General features: G+C 42.8%; 1 protein-coding gene and 1 long non-coding RNA gene across 2 annotated transcripts; both read left to right on the top strand.

Annotated features, from left to right (window-relative positions):
* The first annotated feature begins 3028 nt into the window (after positions 1-3028).
* Positions 3029-6482, top strand: LOC124023323. Its single transcript, XR_006836693.1, has 4 exons — positions 3029-3284; positions 5749-5824; positions 5941-6042; positions 6129-6482. It is a non-coding gene; the product is annotated as an uncharacterized LOC124023323 (long non-coding RNA).
* A 30-nt stretch (positions 6483-6512) lies between these two features.
* On the top strand, positions 6513-14741 carry LOC124023322 (C-type lectin domain family 6 member A-like). The gene is made up of 4 exons (XM_046337837.1): positions 6513-7298; positions 12921-13060; positions 13140-13249; positions 14057-14741. The coding sequence occupies exons 1-4, from the start codon at positions 6986-6988 to the stop codon at positions 14187-14189; spliced, it is 696 nt and encodes a 231-aa protein (XP_046193793.1). The 5' UTR covers positions 6513-6985; the 3' UTR covers positions 14190-14741.
* The last annotated feature ends 773 nt before the right edge of the window (positions 14742-15514 follow it).

Consider the following 15514-nt stretch of genomic DNA (forward strand, 5'->3'; position numbering starts at 1 on the left):
GGACCCATATTTATCAAATGTGTCAGTGTAGAAGTTCTGATCTAGGATCTGTTTATCCTTTTTGATCATTATGAATAAGGTCATGTTGGCAGGGATGACTTGATCCCAGATCAGTATTTCTGACATGCTTGATAAATAAGGGCCCTGATCTCGTGGTTCTGTAGCTCAGTTGGTAGAGCATGGCGCTTGTAACGCCAGGGTAGTGGGTTCGATTCCCGGGACCACCCATACGTAGAATGTATGCACACATGACTGTAAGTCGCTTTGGATAAAAGCGTCTGCTAAATGGCATATATTATTATTATTATTATCTCTAGATTTGCTCTTGCATTGAGTTAAGGTTCGGGTTGATTTCACTGAAGAAGATTACCTGCACTGTCATTCACACAGACCACATTATTTCACAAAATATTTATTTGAAAGTACGGTATAGACACATTTTGGTATTGAGTCTTTCAAGTTTTCTAACGTTAGGGAATTTTGGAGTAGCAGAATTTTCAACAATTCATAACCCCAGGATTTGTGCTTGAGAGAGGGGGTTGTGAAACCCAGCAGCCTGCAAATTTAAATTTCAGTTGGACTTGAGCTTGACTGAACTTTAGTTACATATCCTTCCTGTTTCCAACCAACCACACATTCTGTTGTTGTCACATGATGTATCTGAACCTATCAGACAGTGGTACATCAGTTCATTATTGTTTGGCCTGTCTTAATAATGCTCTATCACTACTATTGTGTTATCAATCAAATGTATTTATAAAGCTCTTCTTACATCAGCTGATGTCACAAAGTGCTGTACAGAAATCCAGCCTTAAACCTCAACCAGCAAGCAATGCAGGTGTAGAAGCATGGTGGCTAGTAAAAACTCCCTAGAAAGGCCAGAACCTACTATAGACCAGCTAGGGATCCTACAATAGGTCTGCTAGGGATCCTACAATAGACCAGCTAGGTATCCTACAACAGACCATCTAGGTATCCTACAATAGACCAGCTAGGGATCCTACAATAGACCAGCTAGGGATCCTACAATAGACCAGCTAGGGATCCTACAATAGACCAGCTAGGGATCCTACAATAGACCAGCTAGGGATCCTACAATAGACCAGCTAGGGATCCTACAATAGACCAGCTAGGGATCCTACAATAGACCAGCTAGGGATCCTACAATAGACCAGCTAGGGATCCTACAACAGACCATCTAGGTATCCTACAATAGACCAGCTAGGGATCCTACAATAGACCAGCTAGGGATCCTACAATAGACCAGCTAGGGATCCTACAATAGACCAGCTAGGGATCCTACAATAGACCAGCTAGGGATCCTACAATAGACCAGCTAGGGATCCTACAATAGACCAACTAGGGATCCTACAATAGACCAGCTAGGTACTCTATAATAGGCCTGCTAGGGATCCTACTATAGGCCTGCTAGGTACTCTATAATAGGCCTGCTAGGGATCCTACTATAGGCCTGCTAGGTACTCTATAATAGTCCTGCTAGGGATCTTACTATAGGCCTGCTAGGGACTCTATAATAGGCCTGCTATGGATCCTACTATAGGCCTGCTAGGGATCCTACTATAGACCTGCTAGGGATATTACTATAGACCTGCTAGGGATCATACTATAGGCCTGCTAGGGATCCTACTTTGGCCTGCTAGGTACTCTATAATAGGCCTGCTAGGGATCCTACTATAGGCCTGCTAGGTACTCTATAATAGGCCTGCTAGGGATCCTACTATAGGCCTGCTAGGTACTCTATAATAGGCCTGCTAGGGATCCTACTATAGGCCTGCTAGGTACTCTATAATAGGCCTGCTAGGGATCCTACTATAGGCCTGCTAGGTACTCTATAATAGGCCTGCTAGGGATCCTACTATAGGCCTGCTAGGTACTCTATAATAGGCCTGCTATGGATCCTACTATAGGCCTGCTAGGTACTCTATAATAGGCCTGCTAGGGATCCTACTATAGGCCTGCTAGGGATCCTACTATAGGCCTGCTAGGTACTCTATAATATGCCAGCTGACTGCAGGATGCCAAATGCATTAAAGAGAAGGGGGTGGGGGGATAACTAATGTTGCCTCCAGAGTGATTCATATGTTACGAGCTAGTCCTGTCACGGACAGTTTGGTGAATCTGTTGTTGGCTTAAACCATTCTAGCACCCTCCTCCTGAACAGGGTTCAACAAGTAGTTACAATAGGTCTGCTATGGATTCTGCAAGTAGGTCAGGACAGAAACAGGATTAGAAAGTTCAGAACCCAGTTTCAACACTGAACATTGTTATAAAATGGCAGTTGACAGGGATTTAAATAAGATATAGACACATTCAGCCTTCCAAATTTTCTAAGCTTTAGAATTCTGGAGTAACTGAACATTTACATTTACATTACATTTAAGTCATTTAGCAGACGCTCTTATCCAGAGCGACTTACAAATTGGTGCATTCACCTTATGACATCCAGTGGAACAGCCACTTTACAATAGTGCATTTAAATATTTTAAGGGGGGTGAGAAGGATTACTTTATCCTATCCTAGGTATTCCTTAAAGAGGTGGGGTTTCAGGTGTCTCCGGAAGGTGGTGATTGACTCCGCTGTCCTGGCGTCGTGAGGGAGTTTGTTCCACCATTGGGGAGCCAGAGCAGCGAACAGTTTTGTCTGGGCTGAGCGGGAACTGTACTTCCTCAGTGGTAGGGAGGCGAGCAGGCCAGAGGTGGATGAACGCAGTGCCCTTATTTGGGTGTAGGGCCTGATCAGAGCCTGGAGGTACTGAGGTGCCGTTCCCCTCACAGCTCCGTAGGCAAGCACCATGGTCTTGTAGCGGATGCGAGCTTCAACTGGAAGCCAGTGGAGAGAGCGGAGGAGCGGGGTGACGTGAGAGAACTTGGGAAGGTTGAACACTAGACGGGCTGCGGCGTTCTGGATGAGTTGTAGGGGTTTAATGGCACAGGCAGGCATTTAACCATTACTTTTAACCTAAAGTTTACCTTTGACCCCTATAGCTCATGTGCTTGAGAGAGAGGGGAAATGAAACACTTCCATGCAGCATTCTGTAGCTTGAACTTTCAGTTTGACTTGAGCTTCACTTATATCTGAACCTACCATCCAGTGGTATATTAGTTCATAATTGTTTTACCAAATTTAAAGGATATGCTGAAGTTGACACAAAAGGTGGGGTCTCTCAGACTATAAACAACGTGGACACGTTATTCCAATCTTACTTTGATGCTCATTCATTTAACATATTTGTATGCATCCGTTTTCAACTCTCAAAGACTGTGGTAAGATTGTATTTCTCTATTTCACCAGATATGATCATTTTATGAGGTGTGTTTATTGTCTGATTCTTATGTAATATGTTAATGTCTCTGGGAGACTAAGCAGGTGAACAGTAAACAGGACAAAGTAGATATCTACAATACATTCGGAAAGTATTCAGACCCCTTGACCTTTTCCACATTTTGTTACGCCTTATGTATTTTTCTTCTTCAATTCCTCTCATCAATCTACACACAAAACCCCATAATGAAAAAATAAAACTGAAATATTAAATTTACATAAGTATTTTACTAGGTCTGCTGTACTTTGTTGAAGCACCTATGGCAGCGATTACAGCCTTAAGTCTTATTGGGTATGACGCTACAATCTTGGCACACCTGTATTTGGGGAGTTTCTCCCATTCTCCTCTGCAGATTCTCTCAAGCTCTGTCAGGTTGGATGGGAGAGTCGCTGCACAGCTATGTTCAGGTCTCGCCAGAGATGTTCAACGCTGGGCTCTGGCTGGGCCACTCAAGGACATTCAGAGACTTGTCCCAAAGCCACTCCTAAATTGTCTTGGCTGTGTGCTTAGGGTCATTGTCCTGTTGGAAGGTGAACCTTCGCCCAAGTCTGAGGTCCTCAGCGCTCTGTACTTTGCTCCGTTCATCTTTTCCTCGATCCTGACTGATCTCCCAGTCCCTGCCGCTGAAAAAAATCCCCATAGTATGACGCTGCCACCACCATGCTTCACCGTAGGGATAGTGCCAGGTTTCCTTCAAATGTGACACTTGGCATTCAGGCCAAATCTTGCTTTCTTCAGACCAGATCATCTTGTTTCTCATGGTCTGAGAGTCCTTAAAGTTCCTCTTGGCAAACTCCAAGCGGGCTGTTATGTGCCTTTTACTACCATCTGTCTGGACACTCTACCATAAAGGCCTGATTTGTGGAGTGCTGCAGAGATGGTTATCCTTCTGGAAGGTTCTCCCATCTACACAGAGGAACTGGAGCTCTGTCAGACTGACCATCGGGTTCTTGGTCACCTCCCTGACCAAGGGCCTTCTCCCCTGATTGCTCAGTTTGGCGACCAGCTCTAGGAAGAGTCTTTGTGGGTCTAAACTACTTCAATTTTAGAATGATGGAGGCCACTGTTCTTGGGGACCTTCATTTTTTAGTACCCTTCCCCAGATCTGTGCCTCGACACAATCCTGTCTCGGAGCTCTACGGACAATTCCTTTGACCTCATGGCTTGGTTTTTGCTCTGACAAGCAATGTCAACTGTGGGACCTTACATAGACAGGTGTGTGCCTTTCCAAATAATGTCAAAAAAATAATATTTACCACAGGTGGACTCCCAATCATGTTGTAGAACATCTCAAGATGAGCAATGGAGACAGGATGCACCTGAGCTCAATTTCGAGTCTCATAGCAATACTGGTCTGAATACTTATGTAAATATTCTATTTCTGTTTTTAGTTTTAATGCATTTGCATAAAAATCTAAAACATGTTTATACTTGTCATTATGGGGTATTTTATGTAGATGAAATTTTTTATAAAAAGCATTATATGATAAGGCTGTAACGTAACAAAATGTGGAAAAAGTCAAGGGGTCTGAATACTTTCCATATGCACTGTATGTCAATTACTGAAGTGTCCTTGACTGAGCACGACCAATGTGTATGTGTCACTAGTTGGGTAGAGATTGGGACTATCCTATTGTTTCCTTTATACCGGTTAAGCTAAGTCAAGACTGGGTAAGCTAGGTCAAGACTGGGTAAGCTAGGTCAAGACTGGGTAAGCTAGGTCAAGACTGGGTAAGCTAGGTCAAGACTGGGTAAGCTAGGTCAAGACTGGGTAAGCTAGGTCAAGACTGGGTAAGCTAAGTCAAGACTGGGTAAGCTAAGTCAAGACTGGGTAAGCTAGGTCAAGACTGGGTAAGCTAAGTCAAGACTGGGTAAGCTAAGTCAAGACTGGGTAAGCTAGGTCAAGACTGGGTAAGCTAGGTCAAGACTGGGTAAGCTAAGTCAAGACTGGGTAAGCTAGGTCAAGACTGGGTAAGCTAAGTCAAGACTGGGTAAGCTAAGTCAAGACTGGGTAAGCTAGGTCAAGACTGGGTAAGCTAAGTCAAGACTGGGTAAGCTAAGTCAAGACTGGGTAAGCTAGGTCAAGACTGGGTAAGCTAGGTCAAGACTGGGTAAGCTAAGTCAAGACTGGGTAAGCTAGGTCAAGACTGGGTAAGCTAAGTCAAGACTGGGTAAGCTAGGTCAAGACTGGGTAAGCTAGGTCAAGACTGGGTAAGCTAAGTCAAGACTGGGTAAGCTAGGTCAAGACTGGGTAAGCTAAGTCAAGACTGGGTAAGCTAAGTCAAGTCCTCAAGTATTTGACAAAACATAAGACACAGATACAAACCTATACTAGAGCTGAAGTAAGAGAGGAAAATATAGCATTTAACTTCTAGAAATGTAAGAGACAATCTATACAAACGCAGGTGGAGAATCCAACAATGCAGACCATGGATATTGATGACGACACGTCTCCCAACAAGCCCAGTGTTACATTTTCAGGTATCAATTCAAGTACAAACACACAGCCTTTGTTCCTTACAATCCTGGATAATATAAGTATTTTAACATTACCAGAGAGAGTTCAAAGATCTTACATGATCATCCCTGTGATTCAGCTAATTTTCCATGGTGGAAGAGACCCTCTGGAGTTGCTGCAGTGTGTCTCGGGCTGCTGTGTGTTCTCCTACTGGCTGGGATCATAGGCCTGTTTGTCTACTGTAAGTTTAGAATGTTTTGACATAAATATGTGTAACCTTCAGTGGTGTAATAGTTAAACATATGTATTTAATTTTCCATTTTAAAGATGGCGTCATTGATCATCACTACTCAACAGAGAGAGACCAACAGACCAGTTACAGCCTTCTGACTAAAGAAGGAGATCAGCAACCAACCAGTTATAATAACTTGACTAAAGAGGGACAACAGCTACAGACAGATTACAACACCCTGACTAAAGAGAGAGACCAGCTACAGACCAGTTACAACACCCTGACTAAAGAGAGAGACCAGCTAGAGAGCAGTTACAATAACCTGACTGAAGAGAGAGACCAGCTACAGACCAGTTACAACACCCTGACTAAAGAGAGAGACCAGCTACAGAGCAGTTACAACACCCTGACTAAAGAGGGAGACCAGCTACAGACCAGTTACAACACCCTGACTAAAGAGAGAGACCAGCTACAGAACAGTTACAACAACCTGACTGAAGAGAGAGACGAGCTACAGACCAGTTACAACACCCTGACTAAAGAGAGAGACCAGCTACAGACCAGTTACAACACCCTGACTAAAAAGAGAGACCAGCTACAGAATAGGCTCGCAACCAAAATTAAGGAGAAAGACCAGTTGCAGAATACTCTCAACACAATAACTCAGGAAAGAGATCAACTGCAGAATAGTCTTAATACAAAAACAAAGGAGAGACACCAGCTACAGAGTAGCCTAAATACCAGGACCACAGAGAGAGACCAGCTACAGAATAGCCTAAATACCAGAACCACAGAGAGAGACCAGCTACAAAATAGCCTAAATACCAGGACCACAGAGAGAGACCAGCTACAGAATAGCCTAAATACCAGGACCACAGAGAGAGACCAGCTACAAAATAGTCTCATCACAAGGACCAAAGACAGGGACAAGCAACAAAATAGTCTTAAAGTCATGACTGCTGAAAGGGATCAATTAAAAAATAATCTTAACTCAAGGACTAAAGAGAGAGACCAGTTACAGAAGAGTCTTAATACCAAAACTAAGGACAGAGACCAGTTGCGGAATACTCTCACCACAATAACTCGGGAGAGAGACCAGTTGCAGAATAGTTTAAATAACAGGACCATAGAGAGAGACCAGTTACAGAATCATCTCAATACCACAACCACTGAAATGGACAAGTTGAAGAAGAGTGTGGAGAATAGAACTATGGAGCGTGACCAGCTACAGAAGGAGAGGGAAAGGCTGAACTGTAATATCACAGGTAAGGAAAGTAATTTGCAGTAGAGCCCTGTTTTCAATACAGCGAAATAAAAACACGTGCACAACTACACAGACAAGATGCCTTAAGAAAACAATCACAATTAACATTTAAAAGATCAGAAATCTATTTTTTTCATTGTGCAGGGAGCAGCAAACATCCATTCTAATAGTTTTTTGTAAATTGTTCCACATGTAAGGTGCATCACCACTGAAGGGACATGTTCTGATCTGTGTAGAAACTGTGGGGATCTGAAGTGTAATGTAATACATTGACCCAGTTTTATAATTAGTAATTCTAGAAGAGACTATAGATGTCAGATACATTGGAAGTTGTTACTTGTACATCAAGCTGCCTCTACAGAAACAGGAGCATAGATCATATGAGCTGTTCTGACCTCTCATAAGCCAAGGCTTGTGCAAAGCTACTTACTTATTCAATGTGTGAATAAATAATAGTTGTAAAAGTTATGTTTAACTTAGGGAAGTTGAGAATTTTCGCAGCTTTTTGTTAAAAATTGCGCAATATTTCAGCGCCCTGCTATTCATGCCAGGAATATAGTATATGCATATAATTAGTATGTGTGGATAGAAAACACTCAGACGTTTCTAAAACTGGTTAAATCACGGCTGTGACTACAACAGAACGTGCGTTTCATCGAAAAGTGCAGGAAAATCTGATAACTGAAAATGGAAAAAAATATCCATGCGCCACTTCCAAGGATTGCTAAAGGTGAACCGGATTAAATGAGGTCGAGGTTGCAATACCTACAGCTTCCACGCGATGTTAACAGTCTTGTCATTTGCCTACGATTTGTTTCTTGGTCAAACAAAGAAGAGACAAGCCATTTCTTCAGGTATCCGACCGGATATTTTGGTTGAGATTTATCCGGACATCATTTCCAGACGGACACCAATAGAATTTACATCACCTTGTGATCAATTTTATCGCTTATTAACGTGGACTAATACCTAAAGTTGCATTACAAAAGTATTTTGAAGTGTTTTGTGAAAGTTTATCGTCGACATTTTTAATTTTAAAAAATGACGTTACGTTAGAAAACGCTATTTTTTTCCGTTGTTCACACAGTGTTCATAGATCGATATCTAGGCTATATATGGACCGATTTAATCGACAAAAGACCCAAAATTATGTTTATGGGACATCTAGGAGTGCCAAGAAAGAAGCTCGTCAAAGGTAATGAATGTTTTATATTTTATTTCTGCGTTTTGAGTAGCCCCCGGCTATCGCAAAATCAAAGGTTTTAAGTAGCGTTGCAGTACTTTGGGGGTGTATGCTATCAGATAATAGCTTCTCATGCTTTCGCCGAAAAGCATTTTACAAATCTGACTCAGTAGCTAGATTAACAACGAGTGTAGCTTTAATTCAGTACATTGTATGTGCAATTTAATGAAAGTTTGAGTTTTATCAAAAACTATACGTGGCGCACTTGAAATTTCCGCTGATATATGTTCCCACCACGGGACCAACAATTAACTTAAATTAACGTGTAAATGTCAGATACAATGAACAAAAATATAAACGCAACATGTAAAGTGTTGGTCTCATGTTTCATGAGCAGAAATAAAATATACCAGAAATGTTCAATACATACAAAAAGCCAGTTTCTATCAAATGCTCAGATTTGTTTTAATCTCTGTTAGTGAGCATTTCTCCTTTGCCAAGATGATCCTTCCACCTGACAGGTGTGGCATATCAAGAAGCTGACTTGTGGTGCAACTTGTGCTGGGGACAATAAAAGGACACACTAAATTGTGCAGTCTTGTCCACAACACAATACAGATGTCTCAAGTTAAGGGATAATAATAATAATAATAATAATAATAATAATCATACAATTGGTATGGCGACTACAAGAATGTCGACCAGAGCTGTTGCCAGATAATTGAATGTTCATTTCTCTACCGTAAGCCGCCTCCAACGTCGTTTTAGAGAATTTGTCAGTACGTCCAACCGGCCTCACAACCACATACCACATGTAACCACGCCAGCTCAGGACCTCCACTTCTGACTCCTTCACCTGCCACCCAGACAGCTGATGAAAATGGGTTTCCACAACAAACTGTCAGAAATCGTCTCAGGGAAGCTAATTTGTATGCCACAAGGATCTATACACAGTTCCTGGAATCTGAAAATGTTCCAGTTCTTCGATGGGCCGAATACTCAACAGACATGTCACCCATTGGGCATGTTTGTGATGCTCTGGAGTGACGTGTACAGCAACGTATTCCAGTTCCCGCCAATATCCAGCAACTTTGCACAGCCATTGAAGTGGAGTGGGACAACATTCCACAGGCCACAATCAACAGCCTGATCAACTCTATGTGAAGGAGATGTGTCACACCGCATGAGACAAATGGTGGTTTTCTGATCCACACCCCTACCTTTATTAAGGTGTCTGAGACCAACAGATGCATTTCTGTATTCCCAGTCATGTGAAATCCATACATTAGGGCCTAAAAACTGTATTTCAATCGACTGATTTCCTTATTATTTTTGAAATTGTTGTTTGCTTGTCGGAGGAAATTATAGTTGAATTGATTAATAATGTATACATTTAAATTAGAACCATTTATTCTAATACTATTATGTTATGGTATGAAATGTATGGGCTCTTGGTTAAGCTGTTGCTGAAAATGTAAGTAAAATGAATTAATTGTCTGTACCTTGCGGGAAGTTTAAGGGAGAGGGATGATTTATCTTTTCTGACAGATAAGAATGGTCCTTGATATTCCGTTAGTGGAGGAGAAGATATCTTTTAGACAGATTGGAATGTCTGGTTTATGAGGGGAGTAGAAGACTGTTAAGCAGGTGAATGAGGACCCAAAAGCGACTTGGCGAAAACAGAGTCTTTAATCCAGTTAAAGGAAATAGCAATACTCCTAGACAAATCGGAGTGGTAAATAAAGCATAAAAAACAAGAAGGAAGAAGGCACTATGGTACCGGCGTCAAGAGACACAGACAAATAATCCTCGAGAGCCTTACGTTCGGGAGCCGACAGAGAGTATAGTCTACCCCGAGGAGGAGTGGTCCCCGGAAGGAGATCAATACTACAATCATACGACCGGTGAGGAGGAAGGGAGTTGGCTCGGGACCGACTGAAGACCGTGCGCAGATCATGATATTCCTCCGGCACTCCTGTCAAATCGCCAGGTTCCTCCTGAGAAGTGGGGACAGAAGAAATGGGAGGGATGGCAGACATTAAACACTTCACATGACAAGAAACGTTCCAGGATAGGATAGAATTACTAGACCAATTAATAGAAGGATTATGACATACTAGCCAGGGATGACCCAAAACAACAGGTGTAAAAGGTGAACGAAAAATCAAAAAAGAAATAGTCTCACTGTGGTTACCAGATACTGTGAGGGTAAAGGTAAAAGGTAGTGTCTCAAATCTGATACAGGGAAGATGACTACCATCTAAGGCGAACATGGGCATAGGCTTGTCTAACTGTCTGAAAGGAATGTCATGTTTCCGAGCCCATGCTTCGTCCATGAAACAACCCTCAGCCCCAGAGTCTATCAAGGCACTGCATGTAGCACCCGAACCGGTCCAGCGTAGATGGACCGACATAGTAGTACAGGATCTAGATGGAGAGACCTGAGTAGTAGCGCTCACCAGTAGCCCTCCGCTTACCGATGAGCTCTGGCTTTTACTGGACATGAATTGACAAAATGTCCATCAAATCCGCAATAGAGGCACAGGCGGTTGGTGATCCTCCGTTCCCTCTCCTTAGTCGAGATGCGAATACCTCCCAGCTGCATGGGCTCAGTCTCTGAGCCAGAGGAGGGAGATGGTTGCGATGCGGAGCAGGGAAACACCGTTGACGCGAGCTCTCTTCCACGAGCTTGGTGACGAAGATCTACCCGTCGTTCTATGCGGATGGCGAGAGCAATCAAAGAGTCCACACTGGAAGGAACCTCCCGGGAGAGAATCTCATCTTTAACCACTGCGTGGAGTCCCTCCAGAAAACGAGCGAGCAGCGCCGGCTCGTTCCAGTCACTAGAGGCAAGAGTGCGAAACTCTATAGAGTAATCCGTTATGGATCGATCACCTTGGCATAGGGAAGCCAGGGCCCTAGAAGCCTCCCTACCAAAAACTGAACGGTCAAAAACCCGAATCATCTCCTCTTTAAAGTTCTGGTAATTGTTTGAACAATCAGCCCTTGCCTCCCAGATAGCTGTGCCCCACTCTCGAGCCCGGCCAGTAAGGAGTGAAATGACGTAAGCAACCCGAGCTCTCTCTCTAGAGTATGTGTTGGGTTGGAGAGAGAACACAATATCACACTGGGTGAGAAAGGAGCGGCACTCCTTGGGCTGCCCGGAGTAGCAAGGTGGGTTATTAACCCTAGGTTCCGGAGGCTCGGCAGACCAGGAAGTAACAGGTGGCACGAGACGAAGACTCTGGAACTGTCCAGAGAGGTCGGAAACCTGAGCGGCCAGGTTCTCCATGGCATGACGAGCAGCAGACAATTCCTGCTCGTGTCTGCCGAGCATGGCTCCTTGGATCTCGACGGCAGTGTTACGAGCGTCTGTAGTCGCTGGGTCCATTCTTTGGTCAGATCCTTCTGTTATGCAGGTGAATGAGGACCCAAAAGCGACTTGGCGAAAACAGAGTCTTTAATCCAGTTAAAGGAAATAGCAATACTCCTAGACAAATCGGAGCGGTAAATAAAGCATAAAAAACAATTCCACTCGTAATCACGAGAACCGACTGGAGACTCGATAATAAACTGCAGGTTGCCTCGGGAAGGCACTTGACCGTAGCAGACTCAGACACCTGCTCACCACGCAGCATCTGAGGGAAACACGACACGACAGGGCGATACAAAGACACAGCACGGTGAACAATATACAAGGATCCGACAGGACAGAAACGGAAAACAAGGGGAGAAATAGGGACTCTAATCAGGGGAAAAGATAGGGAACAGGTGTGGGAAGACTAAATGATTGATTAGGGGAATAGGAACAGCTGGGAGCAGGAACGGAACGATAGAGAGAAGAGAGAGAGAGAGGGAGAGAGAAAAAGGGGAACGAACCTAAAAAGACCAGCAGGGGGAAAACGAACAGAAGGAAAAGCAAAATGACAAGACAATATAAGACAAAACATGACAAAGACATCTCCAGACCTGAAAACACTGTGCTATTGTGTGGATTGGAGAGAGTGTGAGAAACTGATGATGTCATTTCATGTCCTCTCTTTAAATGTAAGGTTCGTTGTATTTTTAGTTAGTACTCTCTTGAATTAAACGCTGTTACCTGGCTTTTAAGACTGGTCTCGATCTACTTCATGCATAATTAATGAACTTACAATTCATTAATGAAATAGAAAGAGTGCGAATTTGGTTTTGGCTACAAAACATATAGGAATTTAAAATTCCACTAACAATGCTCCGTTTAAATTCCTCAGTGTAAAAGCTGTAGGCAAACAGGCAATTCACACAAACGATTGCTGTGGGAAATCACCAGAACATTTGATTTATTTCCTGGGGAAAGGCAGAATCAGCTCAGTGGAAGGGTTCATTAGCTTTATCTGTGTCATGTTCTTTTTATTTTAAATAACATTCAAGTAACACATATGGTAAATGTGAAACTTCTAGGGTCCTGTCCTGAAGGATGGAGAAGGTTTGGCTGCAGCTGTTACCACCTCTCTACTGAGAAGAAATCCTGGGAGGAGAGTAGACAGGACTGTCTGGAGAGAGGAGCAGATCTGGTGATCATAACCAGTGAAGAGGAACAGGTGAGAGACAGAGAGAGATACTCTATTTATTAGTCCATCATGTGTTAGTAACAATGCTTTATCTGTTCCTCAACAACAGACATTCATCAATGGGTTTGAATCAGTCCTTTTTGCCTGGATTGGTCTGACTGACTCTGTTACTGAGGGGACCTGGAAATGGGTGGACGACACCCCACTGACCACCCCAAGGTAAGAGACTACTGCTCTATAATAACACTGACCACCCCAAGGTAAGAGACTACTGCTCTATAATAACACTGACCACCCCAAGGTAAGAGACTACTGCTCTATAGTAACACTGACCAGCCCAAGGTAAGAGACTACTGCTCTATAATAACACTGACCACCCCAAGGTAAGAGACTACTGCTCTATAATAACACTGACCACACCAAGATAAGAGACTACTGCTCTATAATAACACTGACCACCCCAGGGTAAGAGACTACTGATCTATAATTACACTGACCACCCCAAGGTAAGAGACTCCTGCTCTATAATAACACTGACAACCCCAAGATAAGAGACTACTGCTCTATAATAACACTGACCACCCCAAGGTAAGAGACTACTGCTCTATAATAACACTGACCACCCCAAGGTAAGAGACTACTGCTCTATAATAACACTGACCACCCCAAGGTAAGAGACTACTGATCTATAATTACACTGACCACCCCAAGGTAAGAGACTCCTGCTCTATAATAACACTGACAACCCCAAGGTAAGAGACTACTATTCTAATAACACTGACCACTCCACGGTAAAAGACTACTGTTCTAATAACACTGACCAGCCCAAGGTAAGAGACTCCTGCTCTATAATAACACTGACAACCCCAAGGTAAGAGACTACTGTTCTAATAACACTGACCACTCCACGGTAAAAGACTAATGCGCTATAATAACACTGGAAGGAGTTGGACTGATTCTCTGTGTTGTTCATACTCTAGGTTCTAAGAGAGTGGTCAGTCTAACTCTGTGTTTTTTTTACTGCAGCTATTGGGGGAGAAGACATCCTAATGCTGGTACATACCATAACTGTGGGTTTCACTATTACGTATCATCAGGCCAAGGAGTATGGTGGAGTTTTGATTGTTCCTCTTCACAACAGTGGATCTGTGAGAAATAGGCTTCTCTTAGGTACATTCTCTACACTGCTGATTAATGAACTCTACTGTATCTTAATGATGGTCTGAAAGACTGATGGGATTTGATAGAATGGTACTCTGAACTACACGTAGGAGAGAAACATACACACATGCAGACATTCAGACACACACACCAACATACAGGACCTGAACAAGAGTCTCCCACGGGAGAAAACAACACCTTTATTAGACAAAGAGGAAATTCCCTTTTGGACCAATAGCTGACACTGATTTTCAACTCGCAGGCGGGACTACCACATCACGTGGCGATGAACAACCAATCATGACCGACTCATGTCTGCTACACAAGCTGACACACAATCATTTATTCATATGTCAAACAATGATGTGTAGAATATAGATATCATTCAATAGCCACTGTCAATCAATTACTGTTAAGTTCTACATTTCTAAATACATTTAAAATGACTGTATATGTTTATTAGTTATACAGTATGTCTGCTTCTTGTGTTTTTATCATTCCGTGCTTAAACGTGTACTTCCTGCTTATTCAATAAATAATTTAATCTAGACTAAAGACATTTCTTGTCTAGTACATTTTTGTTCTCTCTAATCTGTTCTATACTTTAATCTTAAAACTTGTTGGGGATAGGGGGCAGTATTTTCACTTTGGATGAATTGCGTGCCCATAGTGAACTGCATCCTACTCTGTCCTAGATTGCTAATAGATGCATATTATTATTACTATTGGATAGAAAACTCTCTGAAGTTTCTAAAACTGTTTGAATGATGTCTGTGAGTATAACAGAACTCATATGGCAGGCAATCTTCCAAACAAGAAGTGAAATTCTGAATGTGGGTCAACTTTGACGTCATCGCCCCCTCCTTTCCCAACAAGATATGGATCTGGTAACACTTCCTACGCCTGCCACTAGATGTCCTCATTCAGTAGAAAGTGCAATGGGGCATTTGCTGTGAACTTTGACCGAATGGGAGGGGAAATAGTCAGTGGCCCGACAGAATGCCATTTTCCTGTGGCGCATTTCTCTGTGGGTGCCATCGTCGTTTCATTTGGCTGCAGCTGAAAACGTGTGATCCGGTTGGAACGTTATTGGATATATATGATAATAACATCCTGAAGATTATTTCTCTACTTAGTTTGACCAGTTTATTCGACCTGGAATATATCTTTTTGAAGTTTTCGTGCGAGTTGTCCTGGACCAGCAGTCAGTTTTTGGGCACGTGAGCTGAAAGTGATAGCAAATGCAGCTAATTGGACACTAGTATTGGACATTATGGAACAAAAAAACGATTTATTGTGGAACTAGGACTCATTGGACTACAT

The sequence above is a fragment of the Oncorhynchus gorbuscha genome, unplaced genomic scaffold (genome assembly GCF_021184085.1).
Source record: "Oncorhynchus gorbuscha isolate QuinsamMale2020 ecotype Even-year unplaced genomic scaffold, OgorEven_v1.0 Un_scaffold_1586, whole genome shotgun sequence".
Lineage (NCBI taxonomy): Eukaryota > Metazoa > Chordata > Actinopteri > Salmoniformes > Salmonidae > Oncorhynchus > Oncorhynchus gorbuscha.